The sequence below is a fragment of the Alligator mississippiensis genome, chromosome 1, assembly GCF_030867095.1.
Source record: "Alligator mississippiensis isolate rAllMis1 chromosome 1, rAllMis1, whole genome shotgun sequence".
In the NCBI taxonomy this organism is placed as follows: Eukaryota; Metazoa; Chordata; order Crocodylia; family Alligatoridae; genus Alligator; species Alligator mississippiensis.
In genome coordinates this window covers 458,394,010-458,411,426 of record NC_081824.1, presented here as the reverse complement: position 1 = coordinate 458,411,426, position 17,417 = coordinate 458,394,010, and the positions used below count along the sequence as shown (strand labels likewise).

The 17,417-nt window shown below is 44.1% G+C and overlaps 1 protein-coding gene across 3 annotated transcripts in view; it reads left to right on the top strand.

The window, feature by feature from the left end:
- TMEM135 (transmembrane protein 135) overlaps nt 1–17,417 on the top strand; it is a 358,268-nt gene that overhangs the window by 29,148 nt on the left and 311,703 nt on the right. For all 3 annotated transcript variants that reach the window (XM_019488262.2, XM_059721829.1, XM_014605912.3), the window contains exon 2: nt 5,768–5,895. In XM_019488262.2, coding sequence (XP_019343807.1) covers nt 5,768–5,895 — 128 coding nt within the window. The remainder of the gene's footprint in view (nt 1–5,767; nt 5,896–17,417) is intronic.

Below are 17,417 nucleotides of genomic sequence, written 5' to 3'. Positions count from 1 at the left end.
TTAGTCATTTTGTGGACTGTAAGGGTACATTTTTTTTGCATTACTGCAATTACAGTATTGAATGCTTGGTTTACCAAAGTGAATAACCAACATTGTTTTCTGACTGAACAGATCTAACTCTGAAAAGGCTGTAGATGACCCCTGAATGCTTTAGACTGAATCCAAATGAGTCTCTTAAAAAAGTTTCTATCTAATATTGTCTTAGCTAGAAGACAGTATGTTTAGGTTCTCTTTTCTGAAAACTTTCTTCTGTAGATATACTATTGTTTTTGCAAAGAGAGAATTGTGCAAGCGTTGTGCAAGTGTTGAAGTATATTTAGCTTGGTTTAGTAGGGCTGGGGTTTTTAAATGCACATGCTGCTGTTTGTGTTAATGATGGTAGGTTCAAAAACTTCATAAAGAAGGTATTGAAGTTTGTGATGGCTTGTGGTTTTCTGCGGGAGTTGGTTCTAAAATTTCCAACTGTCCTAAAAAGAATCTTTCACCTGCGTAGATGAGGTTTATCCTTAAAGTAGAAAGTTCCATGGTGCTTAAGGAAATTTAGGTGATGAATTTAGGTATTCTGAGGTTAGATCATCAGTGTGTCAAAGACAAAAACTGTGTCATAGAATCATAGAATTAGGGTCGGAAGGGACTTCAGGAAATTCTAGCCCAAAGCAGGACCATCCCCAACTAGAGCATCCCAGCCAAGGCTTTTTGTCTAACTGGGTCTTAAAAACCTCCAGGGATGGAGATTCCACAATCTCTCCAGGTAACCTGTTTCAGTGTTTTACTACCCACCTAGTGAGACAGTTTTTTTTTTTTTTCCTAATATCTAGCCTAAACTTTTGCAGTTGCAACTTAAGACCATTACTTGTTCTCTCATCTGTAACCGCTTGAAGCAGTCTAGCTCTATCCTTTTTGGACCCACTCTTCAGGTAGCTGAAGGCTGCTATTAAGTCCCCCCCCCATTCCCCTACCAATCTGTTCTAGCCTAATAGGTGCAGTTCCTTCAGTCTCTTCTCATAAATCAAGTGCCCCAGCCCCCTAACCATTTTTTTGCCCTCTGCTGGACTCTCTCCAATTTGTTTTCATCCTTACTATAGAGGGACCCCAAAATGGACATAGTACTCCAGATGTGGCCTCACCAGTTCTGAATCCCTGGGAAAAATCACTTCCCTCGATCCTCTGGCAATGCTCCTAATAATATAGCCCAGTATGCCATTAGCCTTCTTGGCAACAAGGGCACACTATTGCCTCATATTCAGCTTATTGTCCACTGTAACCAGCAGGTCCTTTTCTGTAGAGCTGCTGCTTAGCCAGTTGGTCCCCAGTCTGTATTTGTGTATGGGATTGGTTCGTCCTACATGCAGGACTTTGCACATGTCTTTATTGAACCTCATGAGATTTCTTCTGGTCCAGTCCTCCAATTTTTCAAGGTCTTGCTAAATCCTAGCCCTGCCCTCCAGTATATCTATTACTCCCCCCAGTGTGGTGTCATCTGCAAACTTGCCAAGGGTACACTCCATCCCAGCTTCCAGGTCATTGATGAAGGTATTGAAGAAAAACAGCCCCAGGACACGACCCCTGGGGCAAACCACTTGATAGTGGTTGACAACTAGATGTCGAGCCATGGATTACTACCTTTTGAGCACAATGATCCAGCTACTTTGTATCCACCTTACAGTCCATCCATCTAGCCTGTATTTCTTGAGCTTGTTTGTGAGAACGTTGTGGGAGACTGTATCAAAAGTCTTGCTAAAGTCAAGGTATATCATGTCTACTCTCCCCCATGCACAGAGCCAGTCATTTTATCATGGAAAGCAACCACATTGGTCAGGTATGACTTACCCTTGGTGAATCCATGCTTGCTATTCCTAATCATCATCTCCTCCTGGTGTTTAGAAATGGATTCCTTGAGGACCTGCTCCATAGTTTTTCCAGGGACTGAGGTGAGGCTGACCAGTCTGTAGTTCCCTTGATCCTCATTTTTCCCTTTCTTAAAGATGGGCGCTATATTTGGCCTTTTCCAGTTCCCAGGACCATTCCTGACTGCCACATGTTTTCAAAGATAATGGCCATCAACTCTGCAATCACAGCCAACTCCCTCAGCACTTGAACTTGTGTGTCCAGCTTTTCTAAATAGTCCCTAACCTGTTCTTTTGCCACTGTTGGCTGCTCACCCTCTCCCAAACTATACTTCCAGGAACAGTAGTTTGGGAGATTACCTTGTCTCTGAAGACTGAGATAAAAAAGGCATCGAGTGTTTCAGCCTTTTCCACATCATGTGTCACTAGGTTGTCTCCTCCATTCAGTAAGGGACCCACATTTTCCCTGATCTTCCTCATTGCTGACATATTTGTAGAAACCCTTCTTGTTACCCTTCACATCCCTTGCCAGTTGCACTTTGGCCTTCCTGATTTTCATTTTTGCATGCCCAAGCAATACTCTTTTACTCCTCCCTTTTCATGAATGTCGTCTGCCCCTGGAGGCTGGGGCCACATGACAACCATTCGCAGGCGGCAGCGGCGGGGGCATGGCGGCGGTGAGCGGTGAGCTCCCGCAGGCAGCCGCAATGGTGTTGGCGGCAGAGGTGGGCCGAGCGGGGAGCTCCCGCAGGTGGCTGCAGTAGTGTCGGCAACCTCCCGCTTCTGCAGCGGCTAGCAGCGATCAGGGACCGCCCGCAGATGCCATTGGCAGTGTTGGAAGTGAGAGGGAGAGGGGTGACAAGCGGCGACTGCCTACAGGTGCTGCTGGCAGTGTTGGCAGTGCTTCTCACAGGGGGTGCACCGCTTATCTCGGGGTGCACGTGCACCCACTACACATCACCAATGTCCCTAGCTGTTTGTCCAAGTTTCCACTTGTTAGCTTTCTTTTGGTGGGTTAGCTCACTGAAGAGTTCGCTGCTAAGACAAGCTAGTGTTCTGCCTTACTTACTTGCTAGTATCAGGATGGTTCATTTCTGCACCCTCAGTAAGGTTTCTTTAAATTGCAACCAGCTGTCCTTGACTCCTTTCCCCCTCAGAGTGGCCTCCCAGGGGATCCTGCCCATTGGTTCCAAGAGTGAATTGAAGTCTGCTTTTCTGAAGTTCAGGATCCTTCCTCTGCTGCTCTACATATCCGTTCCTTAGGATCCTAAGCTCAATCATCTCATGGTTGCTGCTGCTCAAGTTGCCATCCACTTCTATGTTCCCCCCCCAATTCTTCTCTGTTTGTGAGTGGTAGGTCAAGAAGAGGGTGACCCCTAGCTGGTCTCTCCAATGCTTGTACCAGGAAGTTGTCCCCAACACTCTACAAAAACTTCCTGGATTGCCTGCGCACTGCTGTGTTGCCCTCCCAGCGGATGTCAGGGTGATTGAAGTCCCCCATAAGAGGCAAGGCCTGTCATCTGGAAACTTCTGCTAGCTGTTTGAAGAAAACCTCATCTACCTTACCCTCCTGGTCTGGTGGTTTATAGTAGACTCCCACCAGGACCATAGGCCTGTTGAAAGTCTCTGGGTTAGGGTCAGAGGGGACAGCAACAAGGACAATCTCCAGCTTCATACTGGATCCCTGAGCAATCATACAGCTTTTTTACATATAGAACAACTCCTTCCCCTCTTCCCCCCCTGCCTGTCCTTCCTTAACAGTTTGTACCCATCCATGACGGCTCCAGTAATGGGAGTTTCCACCATGTCTCTGTTAGTCCAGTCATGTCATAGTTCCTTGACTGTGTGGGGACTTCCAATTCTTCCTGCTTGTTTCCCAGGCTCCGTGCATTTATGTACAGACTCCTGAGATGACTAGCAGATTGCCCCTACTTTCTCAGGAAGAATGAGGCCTCCCCTGCTGCCACCTTCTGCTTGCTTTTCTTCTAGGTCCCCTGCTTCCCCACTCAGGGCTTTGTTTTCCGTCCCCCAGCAAACCTAGGTTAGCAAGCCTGTCTGCAAAGATGCTCTTCCTTCTCTTTTGTCATGTAGATCCCGTCTCTTCCTACCAATCCTTCTTGGAACAACATCCCATGGTTGAAGAAGCCAAAGCCCTGCTGGCGACACCATCTGTGTAGCCATGCAGTAATCTGCGGGATGCATCTACACCTGCCTGGGCCCTTTCTCTTGACTGGAAGAATTGAGGAGAACACCCCATGAGCCTGTCCCCTTCACCCTTGCACCCAGAGTTCTTGAGTTTGACTCTATATTCAATGGAAGTCAGAGCATGGAGCGCAGGTTTAGTGTGTTAACTGTGGGCATGTCTAAACAGTACCTACTGAGACACAGTCTGAGGTGGTTTATTTCTGAAACAGAAGCAGAGTTGCTGCATTAATGGAGACTACATGCATATCAAGCTCTGCTGCAAGGCAGAGCCTATTTGTGTGCAAGTAGTACTACATTAATTGCAGCTACATGACTTCAGGTTTGGGAGCGAGTGCAGGGAGCAGTTGCAGTGTACCTCAGCAAGGCACTGCCTTGTATAATATAGATCCAAGGTGTCAAACATACAGTCTGTGAGCTGGATCCTACCTGTGGAGCCATTTAACCTGACCTGTGGGGTGTTGGACTGATCCCATGTGCCGGCCCCAGCTCTACACACTACATGTGGTGCACGGGCTAGACTCATGCAGCCCACTCCCTGGACCCCTTGGGATGACCAGAGCACCTCCTGTAAGAGAGGGGCTTGGAAGGGGACATTGGAATAAGGGACCTCTTTTTGTGGTGGGGCAGGGGAGTGGGAATGGATGACTAGGGGACTGGGGAATAGGAAGAGGTTTCTTATATTTGCATGCAAAGGACAATTGGGTTTGCCTACAGGGTTCCCTTATATGAATGTTTAGGCAAGGAAGCAGCTGTTGGTATGGGGAGTTGGCTTTCTTAAGTTTTGGGGTTGTTGTTTGGGAAATTACTCGTTTCCTGTTTTGGGGGGGGGGGCAGGGGTTGTCTGTTTACTGTAAGCCTCTGAGGTGGGATATAAATCTAATTAAAAAAAACAAAACATATATATATACCTATATCGGAAAGCATACTACCTTTTAGAAAGAGATGCAGTCTCTCGAATGTGTGGGTCATGGGCATTTAGAGTAAAATTTGTGTGAACGCCATGTAGCATAAGTCATGTTTACAGCGTGCTAAATAACTGTTCTTTATAAAACATATAACTGGAAATTAAATTGACTTCTGTGCATATGTATCATTCATATTTTGCCTTTTTTCTGAGGGTTGATGCACATTGTGTGATATGTTGCAAGAGAGACCCTCCTCATCAGGCACATTTTGCAGAAATGATAGGGTTATTCTGTTCTCTGTTTAGTTTTTGGACTGAAGATTTTTTGAGGAAGTTTTGCATATCAAGTAAAAAAAACAACAACTTCTGAAGCTGGTTGGAGTTCAGATCTTAATGAAATACCTCCCCATTTTGTGGGAACTGAGTAGGGCTAATGCTTGGACTAGTATGGCATATTCTGACCTTTATTTTAGAGACAGCCTGGTACCCTGGGAACACAAAATGCTGTGCAGATCATAATAGTGTGAATAGTTTACAGACTTTTTCCTACTCTTATGGCCAAAAGTAGCAAGGTGATAAAATTCTTCCTATGTTCACAATCTAAGATTGCCTGGTGTATTTTCTGTTATAAATATCCTGACAACTGCAGCAGTTTCAAACAAAATCTGTTTAGTTTGTACAAGTATCACAATGCATTTAAAAAGGCTTTGATGTATTGCTTATGTGAATGTCTTCTTTTATAAGTCTTTTTTCCCTTACAGTATGCAAAAGGAAGATTTTAGTAAAGTGTGTCATTTTCTTTTCCCCCCAGATTGCAGCAATTCTTAGAAAAAGAAAGCTCGACTATTATTTGCGCAAACTGCTACCTGAAATCTTGCAGTCAACTTCATTTCTGACAGCAAATGGAAGCTTATATATTGCTTTTTTTTGCATTTTAAGGTTGGTATACCTTTATGTTCTATCATAAATATTTGCAAAGGTTTTCCTATAATTTATTTAATCTTTTCCTATCTTAAATCATGACATCTTGAATAAGATGTATTATTTCTGTACTTCCTTTTAAAAAAATTAGGACTTCTTTGAAAAGCAGTCACAACTGCCCTGGAACAGGGTGGCCAGTTGAAGGGGCTTGCTCTTATCTTGTGTTCAGTGTTTCCCAGTTTAATGTGAACACTTCGCCATATACAATTTTGTGAATTGATTTTATTCTTTTCTGTTTTTTTGGTTTCAAATCTCTACTTGGCCTGATTTTTAGAAGATCTTGGAAGAAATAGCATAATTAGTTGATTGGTGTTGTCTCTTAATTTCTACCTTTTCTGAAGCAAGAATTACATTATAGTAATTGGGAACTTTTGTTACTTTCTCTTTATTTTTGGAACTTTGCCCATGAGCACAACTCCCAATACATTTTCTAGAGCTTCCTCACTGAGGCCTGGGCAGATGTGCAAGTGAAGGCATCATGGGATCTGACAATCACACTTCCTTCCTAGCCACAGGAGTGCACCCCGGGGTTGGGAGCCCCAGCCTGGCCACACGTTCAATTATGATAGGAATTGGCTACAAAGTTATTACATGCTTCTTTGTGTAATAATTTTGCGGTTTACTCCTTGTTTTATCACATCATTATTTGCTTTAAGAAGTGACTGTGTCTTGAGTGTAACATGTGCCAGATTGACTGGTTGAATGTCATGGTTCTTTCAGCATTTTCCTTTTCCTTGGACATCAAAAAGTGATCTACACAATTCTGAAACAAAAGTGACTTTGTTCTGAAATTGTTACTATGCTCACAGTACAGACTAATTCTGGTCAGTTTTATTCTAGGGAAAAAAAGGTCTTCGTTGGGATGTTTTGGAATTGCTAACTTTGCCAGAATAGTTATTCTGGAATGGTCATCAGTTGCCTGTCATGTTCCCTACCATAGACAAGCCCAAAACCCCTTGTGTTGATCTGAACTAAAATGAATCTGACTTTCATATCTTATGCTGTTTCATGAAAGTGTGTGCTGTCATGTGATTAAGACACCTTCTTAAAAGTGCAGTCTTGCTCTGAACTGTAAATTACATTTTCTCACTTGAAGGCAGTCCTTTGTGCATCACAAATAATTATGGAGATGCTTAGAGTTGAAAGTTATTTCCTGTTAGAAACAAGATTTTGGATAACCAGGCCCATTTGGAGCAGGCCATGTCTGTGTGGTACAGGGTCATGTTGTACAGTGATAACCGGAAGTAGTTTTATGCATGCTAGCTTTGGAATTGGAAACGCTTTGAATTCCCTTAATTCCTCAAAGTAATTTCCAAATTGCACTACTGTCCAGTTGAGGGCTAATTTTAAAAAGGAAAGATGGTTCGTACAACATGTCTTCAGGATTATTAGAATGTGACTGTGAACTTCTAAAGGGTGTCTAGTGGCAAGACAGCAAGTGTTACTGGGTGGGTTATAGTTTTGGATCAGACCCTCTCTAGCTTTGCAGCAAGTCTTCTTACTTTGTCTTGCCATATATATTTTAAAGCTAGGAGAAAAGATTTGGACAAAGGGGGAACTGACCCTAAGGCTGACTAGATAGCTACTGAGCATGAAGAGCTTCTGAAATCTATAAGAATCCCAGCTTCCTGTTTTTTTGGTCTACGTGCTTTGTTTCTGTCTTCCAATAAATATCTTCAAACAATTCAAATATCAGTGGAGGAGAGGACACTAAGGACAGACCAGTCAAAAACTTTAACAAATTAAATTTTTAGGTTTAGTAAAAGGTACTTATTTAAAGATAAACCATCCCTTAATTTATGGGTGTCAAACTCATCAGGCCAGGTGGACTGGACGAGTAGTGCAGGACGGCTGGTTTGTGGACTAGATCAGGCCTGAGGATTGGCCCTGCATGCAGCATGCATGCTGAACTGGCCCCATGTGCTGTGTGCATGTATGTTTTAGTCTGAGATATACAGCAGCGCTGTAGGCCATATAATACATCTCTGCTGGCTGGATCCAACCTGTGGGCCAGCCTGTGGGGGCATATCTCTGACAATCTCTAAAAGGGTTGTATGTGTTTATAATATGGAGACTTTCCTATTAAAAATGAACTAACAGCCCCTCCTGCCACACCCAGTGTTTCAAAATACTGAAAATCTGGAGTTACAGATAAATTTAAGATAAACATTTGAAAATTGTATAATTTGGTCATGATATTCAGTCTCGCTTCTGCCTTTATGCAATTACCTTACTGTTACCAACAACTTGGAGACAAGAGGTTCATTGTATCAGTTATCACAGAACTAGAAGGCCGTACTGTTGTTTGTGCTGTGCTTGTGCTGATTTCCGCCCTCCATGTGGTTATGCCGGCCATAGACAAGACGTCGGCAAACTCTGATACGTAGTTTGTAGAAGTCATTGTGTCCTGATTCCCATCTGCCTTCTCTTTTATTAAACATAGAGCTAATATACTTAGGTACACAACTTTGTATTACAATCCATATTACAAAAAGAACAAAAGGAATGGGAGCAAAGTATTATGCACAGTATTGAAAGTGTGTTTATCTTTATGAGCTATCCAATCTGTTATATATTATTCATTAACTGATGTATGGGATACCATATCATTAAACATTGTGACACGTGTGCGCCTTCCCAGGCACCAGGTTTATCTTAAGTTTTGGTTCCTGTTCAGGACACTGAAGGCACCAGCCCTGTTGGTTGTGCGCTAGTTTAACACTACTGGAATCACAACGTCTAACATTCAAATATAATAGTAGCCTTAGTTTGTCTGTCTGTCTGTAACTTTTGCCCAACTGTGCATGCGGTGATAAAAGCGTTTGTCCATCTATAATGCTTTCTCCAACTGTGCAAAGTGTGCATGTCCTAATAGGCTGCGTGGCCAGGTGGGCAGGGGCAGGGCTGGCTGAGTTAAAACAGGAGCCCCTCCACTGGTGCGCCACCTCCTGCAGCCTCCAGTTTGGTGGCTCCCTCTGTCCCACCTCCACAGAGACAAAAAAAAAAAAAAATTGCTACGAGCAATTTAGGAGCGGTGGGGCCAGCTGAGGAAAGGCAGGAGCCCCTCCTTTGGCTCTGCCTCCTCCTGCAGCCTCCGTGCCCCTTTACCACATCTTGGGAAGATCAATTTAATAGCACCAGGGCCAGCTGAGGAAAAGCGTGAGCCCTCCTGTTACCGCCACTTCCTCCTACAGCCTCCCGTGCCCCACTTCCAGAAAGGCAAAACTTTTTTTTGCCACGAGCACTTTACAAGCGCTGGAGTCAGCAGAGGAAAAGTGGGAGCTCCTCCGCTGGGGCCGCCTCTTCCAGCCTCGGTGGAGCTGCTCCCTGTGCCCCTTTAGCACAAATTGGAAATCAGTAAATTGGAAAGATCAGTTTAATAGCGCTGGGGCCAGCTGAGGAAAAATGGGAGCCCCCATCACCCCACCTCCTTTTTCAACCTCCCATAGCCCCACCTCCACAGGGGGAAGAAAAAAAAAATTTCCAGGAGCACTTTAGCACTGGGGCTAGCTGAGGAAAAGTAGGACTGCTCCTGTCACCCCCACCTCCTCTTCCAGCCTCAGTGCTGCTTCCTGTGCCTCTTTTCTACACGTGGGCAATCATTAAATTGAAAAGATCAATTTAATAGCAGCAGGGCCAGCTGAGAAAAAGCATGCACATGTCTATCTGCGTGTGAGTGTGCATCTGTGTGGACGTATCAGGCCACCTATAAGCATCTGCTTCTGTTTGTGCATATGTCTGCGCATGTGCGTGCGTGTGTCTGTTCATGGCAGGCAGTGTGTGTTTGGGTCTGTGTGTCCACGTGCAGAGTGAGTAGAGTGCGCACCAGTTTGCATGTGTGCATGCATGTGTCTGTGTTCATGGCAGGAGGGAGTATGTTTGTGTCTGTGTCCAGGTGCAGAGGGTGAGTGAGTAGAGTGTGCACCTGTCTGCATGTATGTGTGTGTGCATGTCTGTGTGTGCATGTCTTTTCATGGCAGGAGGGAGAGTGTTTTTCTGTGTGCTGATGTGCAGAGAGTGAGTGAGTAGAGTGTGCACCCATCTGCGTGTGTGCGTGAGTTTGTGTGTGTGTATGCATCTGTTCGTGGCAGGCGGGAGAGTGTGTTTGTGCCTGCATGTCCGTGTGCAGAGAGTGAGTGAGAGTAGAGTATATGCCTGTCTGTGTGCATGCCCACATGTGTGTGCCAGTGTGTGTATGTTTGGCCATAGCAGGGCAGGGAGCAGCCCAGCTCCTGCGGCGAGGCTGCCTCCAATTTTGTTTGCCCAGGGCCTCAGTACACCTCTGGGTGCGGGGCTGGACATGGAGCAGTGGGGGTTGGGTTGTGCGCCTGGACACAGAGCAGCGGGGTGTGTGTGGGGGTGCACCGGGCTGGATGCGGAGTTGGGGGGGCAGCTTGCACACAGCCGGATGTGGCTCTGTGGCCGTGCCAGACAGTGGGTGGCGGTGGCCATGTGCAAGCTTCCCCCGCTGCCCCAGTTCCTGGGAGGCAGCAGTGGCATGGAGTGGTGGGTGGCGGTGCCCTGTCATTCTTGACAGGCAGTTGGCTAGTAACTAAATACAAAACAAATTCTGCACTGTGAGTATCTTTAGCATTCTGGTAATAAGTGTACACAGATGCGATGTCTTTTCCAAATCTAATATATCTACACTGTTCATATAAGTTTTTAAAGCTCTCATGAGAGCATAGATGTCTAAAGGAAGATTAAATTTATTTATTGTCACCAAAGAAGTGGTTGCAAATTAACATGTTTTGTTAATAAGTAAGCGTAGGAGACTGATCTTGCCAAGAAAGCAGAGTTAAGGTTGATTTGTTAACTTGGCCACTTATTGATGCTTTCAACTGTTTGGCTTGCTCTCAAAGTTAAGTTGAGGAATTCAGTGAATTCACATTAAAGGTGACCTTTTGATAATCACAATGTTTTTTCAGGGATCTTTATTATTTTTTACAATCAAATTACAGCTGAAACCTTCATCCTTAATATTGTTGTTTGCTCCCTAAAATTTTTTTTGTTGGGGCTTTTGTGTTTTTTACTTTTGTTACCCAACCAAAGTGAAGGAATAAGCTTGATTTCATCTGGCATGTACATCAACCAAACTAATAATGAAGTTTCTGCTTCCAGGGTTAAATTGCGTTCTGTCACAGCTGCGCAACTCTTAGTTATTGATATGTCACAAATGTAACTTATGGCAGAATTTGCAGACCATGAGCTACTTGGATGTTGCTGAAGGCTGCATTTGACTTTTTTAATTTTTCTTCAGTAAAAATTACAAAGGAAAAAATATTTGAAGTATCTGCCAGGTACAGTTTTGCCATGGACTCCAAATTTGTCCTTGGGAAGATTGTGTTTTTATTCTCTGTACCCTGGATTCTTAGAATTTAAAATGGGCATTGTAATAGATATTGCCACTAAAAAGTTAATATTTATACATTATACAAAGTAAAAAAAGAAAAATAATGAAACTTTAGAATGAAAAGAGAAGTCTGTAAACCACTGTTTTTGCAGTGCTTTTTTGCTGTAAGAACAGTGGCATCATGAGGCTTGTAGTATACTTCAGGATCATCTGAAAGGAGATTCCACAGAAATGCAAAATTTTAATGATGTCTAGCATTTCATAACTTCTGGTACAGCTGAAATGTCATATTACTCGGACACTGCAAATGTGAGAGGTTAAAGATTGTAAACCTAATTACAGTTTACTTGATAAATTTCATTATTTCGACATGTTTCTTGGTCATTCAATAGTAATTTTTTTTCAAAGAAAAGTATGAATCAGGTTGGAGATCTTTTTTGTGCAACACGTTTTAGGGTTTTGGAAGTTGACACTCAAATGTCGCTTCGAAAGAGATAGATGATGAATTTTCATTACTGGGTTTTGGCTCTGAGAATGGGTAGAGTTTTCCCTACCTCTGAATTGGTTGTTGTTGCTGCCTTGTCACAACCATAGGGTGATGGAATTTAAGCAAATTCTGCCTCTTTCCTCCCATCCTCCTTGCAGCCATATACTGTCCTCTCAGAGGATGGGCTGGCTAGAAAGGTTTGAAGGTTTCACTGCTACTAACGTGGCCCGTCTCCCAGGGAGGAGTCAGTGAATCAGTACACCCAGGAGCTGGGCTTTCTTGATAGTAAAAGGACAGTAGTGGGAGAAGAAAGGGAGGGAGGACTGTATAGCAGGAAGGCATGATGTTGCAGCTGAAGGTTGAGCTTTAGCAACGAGAAGCAACGACACCAGGAAGAATTTACTGCCATTGAAAGACAGGGAGGCCTGTGTGTGTGTGTGTGTGCGTGCGCATGCTTGTTTAGTTTTTTGTTTTAGTGCATATTTCTGTTCTTATGGTTGAAGTTGTGGTATGTGCTGTGCTTCTTCCAGATTTTGAATGGGATTGGACTCTGCTCCTTTGCCCAGCCAGCTGTGTGGGGGGCACATGGTCTGACTGTCAGAGGAGGGATTAGTTGGCAGTTTTGAGTGTGTGCAAGGAAAATGAAGGGTTAAATGCCAAAGAGGACGTCACCCAGCTTCTAACCAATATAGGGAGGAGGCAGATATGTAAGGGGGTTAGAAGACACAGAAACAGGGAACTGTGAGGTGCAGTCTGGCCTCCAGTGGCTAGTCCAGCCCTGTAACTTCATTCATGAGGTGCACTGGCTGTGTGTATCAATGGCTAGCTGTCGATGGGGATGGGGGCACATTTGGTAAGAAGAGTTTATAGGCTTGTGCTCTAGGGCAAATCCCGTACAAGTATAAGCATTATCAGTATGGATGTTTGGGTGTGAACGAGAGTTTTAGCTCTCACCTAACTATTCATAACTTTTGTGAATTGAGAGGCACCCCATTTAAAAAAACCAACAAACCCTACCTTATTTACTACAATGCTTCCTTCCTTGCTCGGGGGGTGGGGGAGCAGCCAGGCAGGGAAGAGCCTGGACCGGTGCTTACCTCCGACTCCTTACACCTCTGGGCAGTCTTTGAAAGGTGAGAATCACTGGTATAAATCTCCTGCTGTCTCTACAACCCAACTTCTTGTCTCATTTTGGCTGCTTGGTGTCTTATAAGCAGGGATCCTGCTTTTCTCTGATTTTAAAAAATCCCCAATTTTTGGTTTAAAAAAAAGTAACTCCAAATCCACATTTTTCCGTGATTTAAATGAAACACCACTAATATGCAGAGAGATGTATATAGTGGTGTTTCATTTTAAATGAAGGAAAAATGTGGATTTGGGGTTACTTTTTTTTAACTGAAAATTGGGGTTTTTTTTTTTTTGTTTTTTTTTTAATCGGAGAAAACCAGGATCTCTGCTTATAAGGAGCATGTTAAAGTGTCTGTCACCTCAAGACCCATCAGTGAGCTGCTGGATCACTGTGATCAGTGATCAGGTTCAAATTAAGGGATTGCTGAATTCATGTTGCAATGATTTGAAAAACTGTATTCAAATTAATAGTATTTATGGCTGGGGAGATTACTGCTTAGAAGCAGTCTTGCTGTTAAAACTTTGTCCCACTGTCAGAAGTTTTTCTTCTCAGAGGTGTGTGCAGGTTTGTGAATGTGTATACAATGCAGTACATCCTACAGGGTTTTTCATTTAGAACTGGTATTTTGCATCTTCTCTAAGATTTATGCTCATCTTGGAATTGATTAGTCACAAGAACGAGTGCTGAAAGGGCTCTGCTGGACACGGAGTTTAGAGCCCTGTTGTTGGAGTCAAGCTCATCATAATCCTGTTCATAAACTTATTAACCTATACCTTGCAAACAGAAAGGTTGTTTGCTTTTGCTATTTAATCTGAAAGGTTGCTCCAAAACTGTATTCTTTTAATTGTTTGAAACTAGCCAGTTTAATGCCCAGTTGCTCTTGTGTCGATGTTGTCCATAATATGTTTTCTTTCTCCCTGTTGTTTATGTCCTGTTGCATTTATTAAGTGCAGCCCTTTTTCCTTTAGCCTTCATTTTCCTAGGCTAAACAAGCCATGCCCATGTAATCTTATTTCATAAGATAGAATTTGGATGCATAGTGGCTCTTCTCTGCATGTGTTCCAGTTTAAATTCCTCTTTCTGGACTGGAATTGTGCATAGTATTCCATTGCCTTGCATGCTGTAATACTTCCCTATGTCTGCCCCAGCCAACACATCCTAGGATTTTATTTTCCTTTTTTTATGGCAGCACCACATTACTAGCTACCAATTGTTCTGTGACAGAATAATATCTTTGCGTTTTTTTGTTCCTGTTTTCAGAAGACAAAACTCTGTGTTATATATAACAAACTTTTTATTAGTCCTTGGGTACATCTGCACAAGATGTTTACTGCACAGCCCACTAATTAGCTGCACAGTAAAGGTCTCAGCATTTACACGTGCACCCATATTAGGCTGGAGTAAATGCATTTACTCTGCAGCAGGATAGTACTTGTAAATGCACGTAATATCCTGCTGCAGAGTAAAAAAAACCCAAAAAGCACTCCACAGCAGTGCACATTCAGGGGCTGGCTGGGGCACGAGGGTGTTTCAGTGTGGGGACACCTGCTGACTGGCCCCACACTGAAGCACTTGTGCCATCGAACTTCATCCCAGGGCTGTTGCTGCAGTGCTCCTGACTATTCAGTTCTTCCTATATGACACACTCTTCTTTCTCCAGTGCCTTCTAACTTCATGTGGTCAGCAATAATGGGTCAGTAGTACGGCTGTAAATGGTTAAGCAACGATTACATTTATACTGTTTACTGCTTCCTGTTTACTGTTTAGTGACCTCTGGCAGGATTGGCTCTGTCCCCTTATGTCTTCATGTGGGTGCTGCATGGGTCCCAGGCTGCTGGTGGGGAGCAAGCTGTGGCAGGGGGCGGTGAGTGTGGCTGAGCCACTAGAGGGCAGCTTCCCCACCTGCAGGGGCTGGGACTGCGGACCTTTCCTGTGCTCTCTCCTGTACCCAGATCCTGCCGCCATGGGGAGAGAGGAAGGTGTCAGGCCCCTCACAGGGCTCAGGCAGGGCCTTCCTGCTACAGCACTGAGAGTCTTGGCACGGTGGTAGGTCTTCCCAGCCTACCTGTAGTGGTGCCCAGCTCCCTGCCAGTGGCCTGAGACCCACACAGTGCTGGGAGCACAGTGAAGCTGTAAGTTCCTGCCAAAGGTCACTTAACTAGGTATTAGTTATTGGTTAACTGTTTAACCAATAAAATTGGAGGATAATATTTTAAGATATTTACATCCCTAGTCAGTAGTTAGTCAGCTACTACTTTTTTTTTTCCCTTTTAGAAGTCATTCATTGAAATGTTAAACAAGATTGTTGCCAACACGAATCCTTGCAGAAGTCTACTATCTCTACTATTCCCCTCCCTCCAGTCTAATTATTCCAACCCACTGCTACCTCCTCTTCCGTTCTTCAGCCAGTTTACTGTTCTTGTCTAATCCAGTTTCATTTGCAAGTACTTGGAGAAGGAAAGACTGATCTTGAGCAACCAGCCTGTATTTGCTAAAAACAGATTGTGGCAAACAAACCTGATCTCCTGAGTTGACCAAATAACTAGCTGGGTGGATGAAAGGAATGCAGTGGATATAGTGTAACTGGACTTCAGTTAGGCTTTTGACAAAGTCCCATGTATTTTTCTTGTCAACAAATTGGAGAAATGTGGGTTAGACAAAACTACTATAATTTTCTTTACAACTCATGCATAACAAGGTGCATGGTACTTGGCCCTTAAGCACTCTAGTTTGGAAGGCAAATCAAGACTGTTATTTAACGACAGAAAAAGTATGGGTCCCCTATGACAAACAGATTTTTTTTCTCATGCAAGTCCTTTATCACAGGCAGGCGTACCAGCTTCTCTCTGCCGCAGGATAAACTGGAGCAGGCGGGGCTTGAGGGTGGGGCAGGGAGAGAGGCCTGGGGGTGGAGAAAAAAGCTCAGTATCCTCAGACCCTGAACACCTAACTTCATTGGCATACAGCAGGGACGCTCTACCTTTGGCCCACAGGTCAAGTGTGACCCATGGATAAGGACCTACCAAATTCACGGCAGAAGTAGGCTGTGCTGCGGCTCCTTTAATCATGGCCCCCCATGTGCCCCCTCCTTTCCTCCTTACCTCCCTCCTTGCTGATTAGTGGAGGGGCCCTGCTTGCAGCTTGCTCCTGATAGGTGGGGAGGCTAACTGCAATCAGGAGGGAGCTGCAAGCATGGCCCCTCCACCAATCAGCAGTGCAAAGTGCAGCATTGTGGATGAGACAAGGGGAGAGTAAAAAATTCTGGAAATCTGTGCCTGCTTTGTGCAGTCAGGCTGTGGCAGAGTTTCCTGCAATCTTTCTCCTCTCAGTTCCCAGGAGGCAGCAGCTGCCCTTCAGTAGCAAAAGTCCCTGGGTGGCTTGAAGATTGGCACAAGCAGCAGCAGCTTCTTCCCTTGGGTGAATACAGGTTGAAGCTGCAATTTCTAGCTGTAGGGAAGCTTCCTGCCCAGCCTTTGGAACCTGTGCTTGTATCTGTAACTGACTGCAGAGCAGCTATCCAGTCCATATTTTGCAGATGTTTTCAGATGCAGAGAATGACTGAGAGGCATTTAAAATAGATAGAAAAAGGAGAATCTGGCCAGGGGTATTGAGGCCCTAACTGTTCCTTCATTCTGCAGCATGCTTTTTCCCTGGTCTCTGTATCTCTCAGTACAGCAAATGGGTTAAGGGCCCCACCTGTACCTTCAAGGCTGGAGCCTGGTGACACAAGTTTTACAGGAATCTCCCTTGACCAAAGTGTAGGACTCTGGGCAGGAATTTTGTATTGCAGTACAAAACAGCACTCTGATCTCTTCTTTTTTAGGCTGAGAAAACTGATGGAAAGAGTAATCACAAGGCCACTCCCCCCCACCCCTCCCCCAGCCTCTGCCTAATATTTCTGTGTTCTGTCACCATTTGATGAAGAGGAAGATGCTGAGATGTTCAGAGCTCTCTGCTTGCCACATCAAAAAGTACTAAAGGAAAATTCAGTGCCCTGATTTCTTTCATTGTCTAGAGATTTTTATTCGGGGGATTTAAAAGGTGAAAAATGAAATTTCTTTCCCTCCCACCACACACATCTGTGGAGTAGCAATGCAGATAATCTTGAGCACCTGTTTTCTTACTCGCCTTCACAGGAGTGTGGCATGGCAGATGTCTACAAAAAAGATGAGACCACAGAGATGTGCTGTTTTCTCTAGGAATGCACACGCACATGTCCATGAAGGAAATTCTTCTTCCTCAGGGGAGGAAGGCAACCTTTCAAATATGAATTAGAGGCTTACTTGGTAAAATGTTTATATTTAACAATCAGAAAACTCACTTGGATAAGATTTTCATGCAAAAATATATTAAGTCCTATAGTTTAGGCTTATGAGGTCAACACATTCCTTAGAAGAGCTGCATATTCCTTAGTATGCTCCTTAGCCAAGTGTAATACTATGGTAGGCAATTTTCTGTCACACCTCAAAGATGGGAAAAGTATTAGGTACTTGTTGCCAGCTTGATGTTGG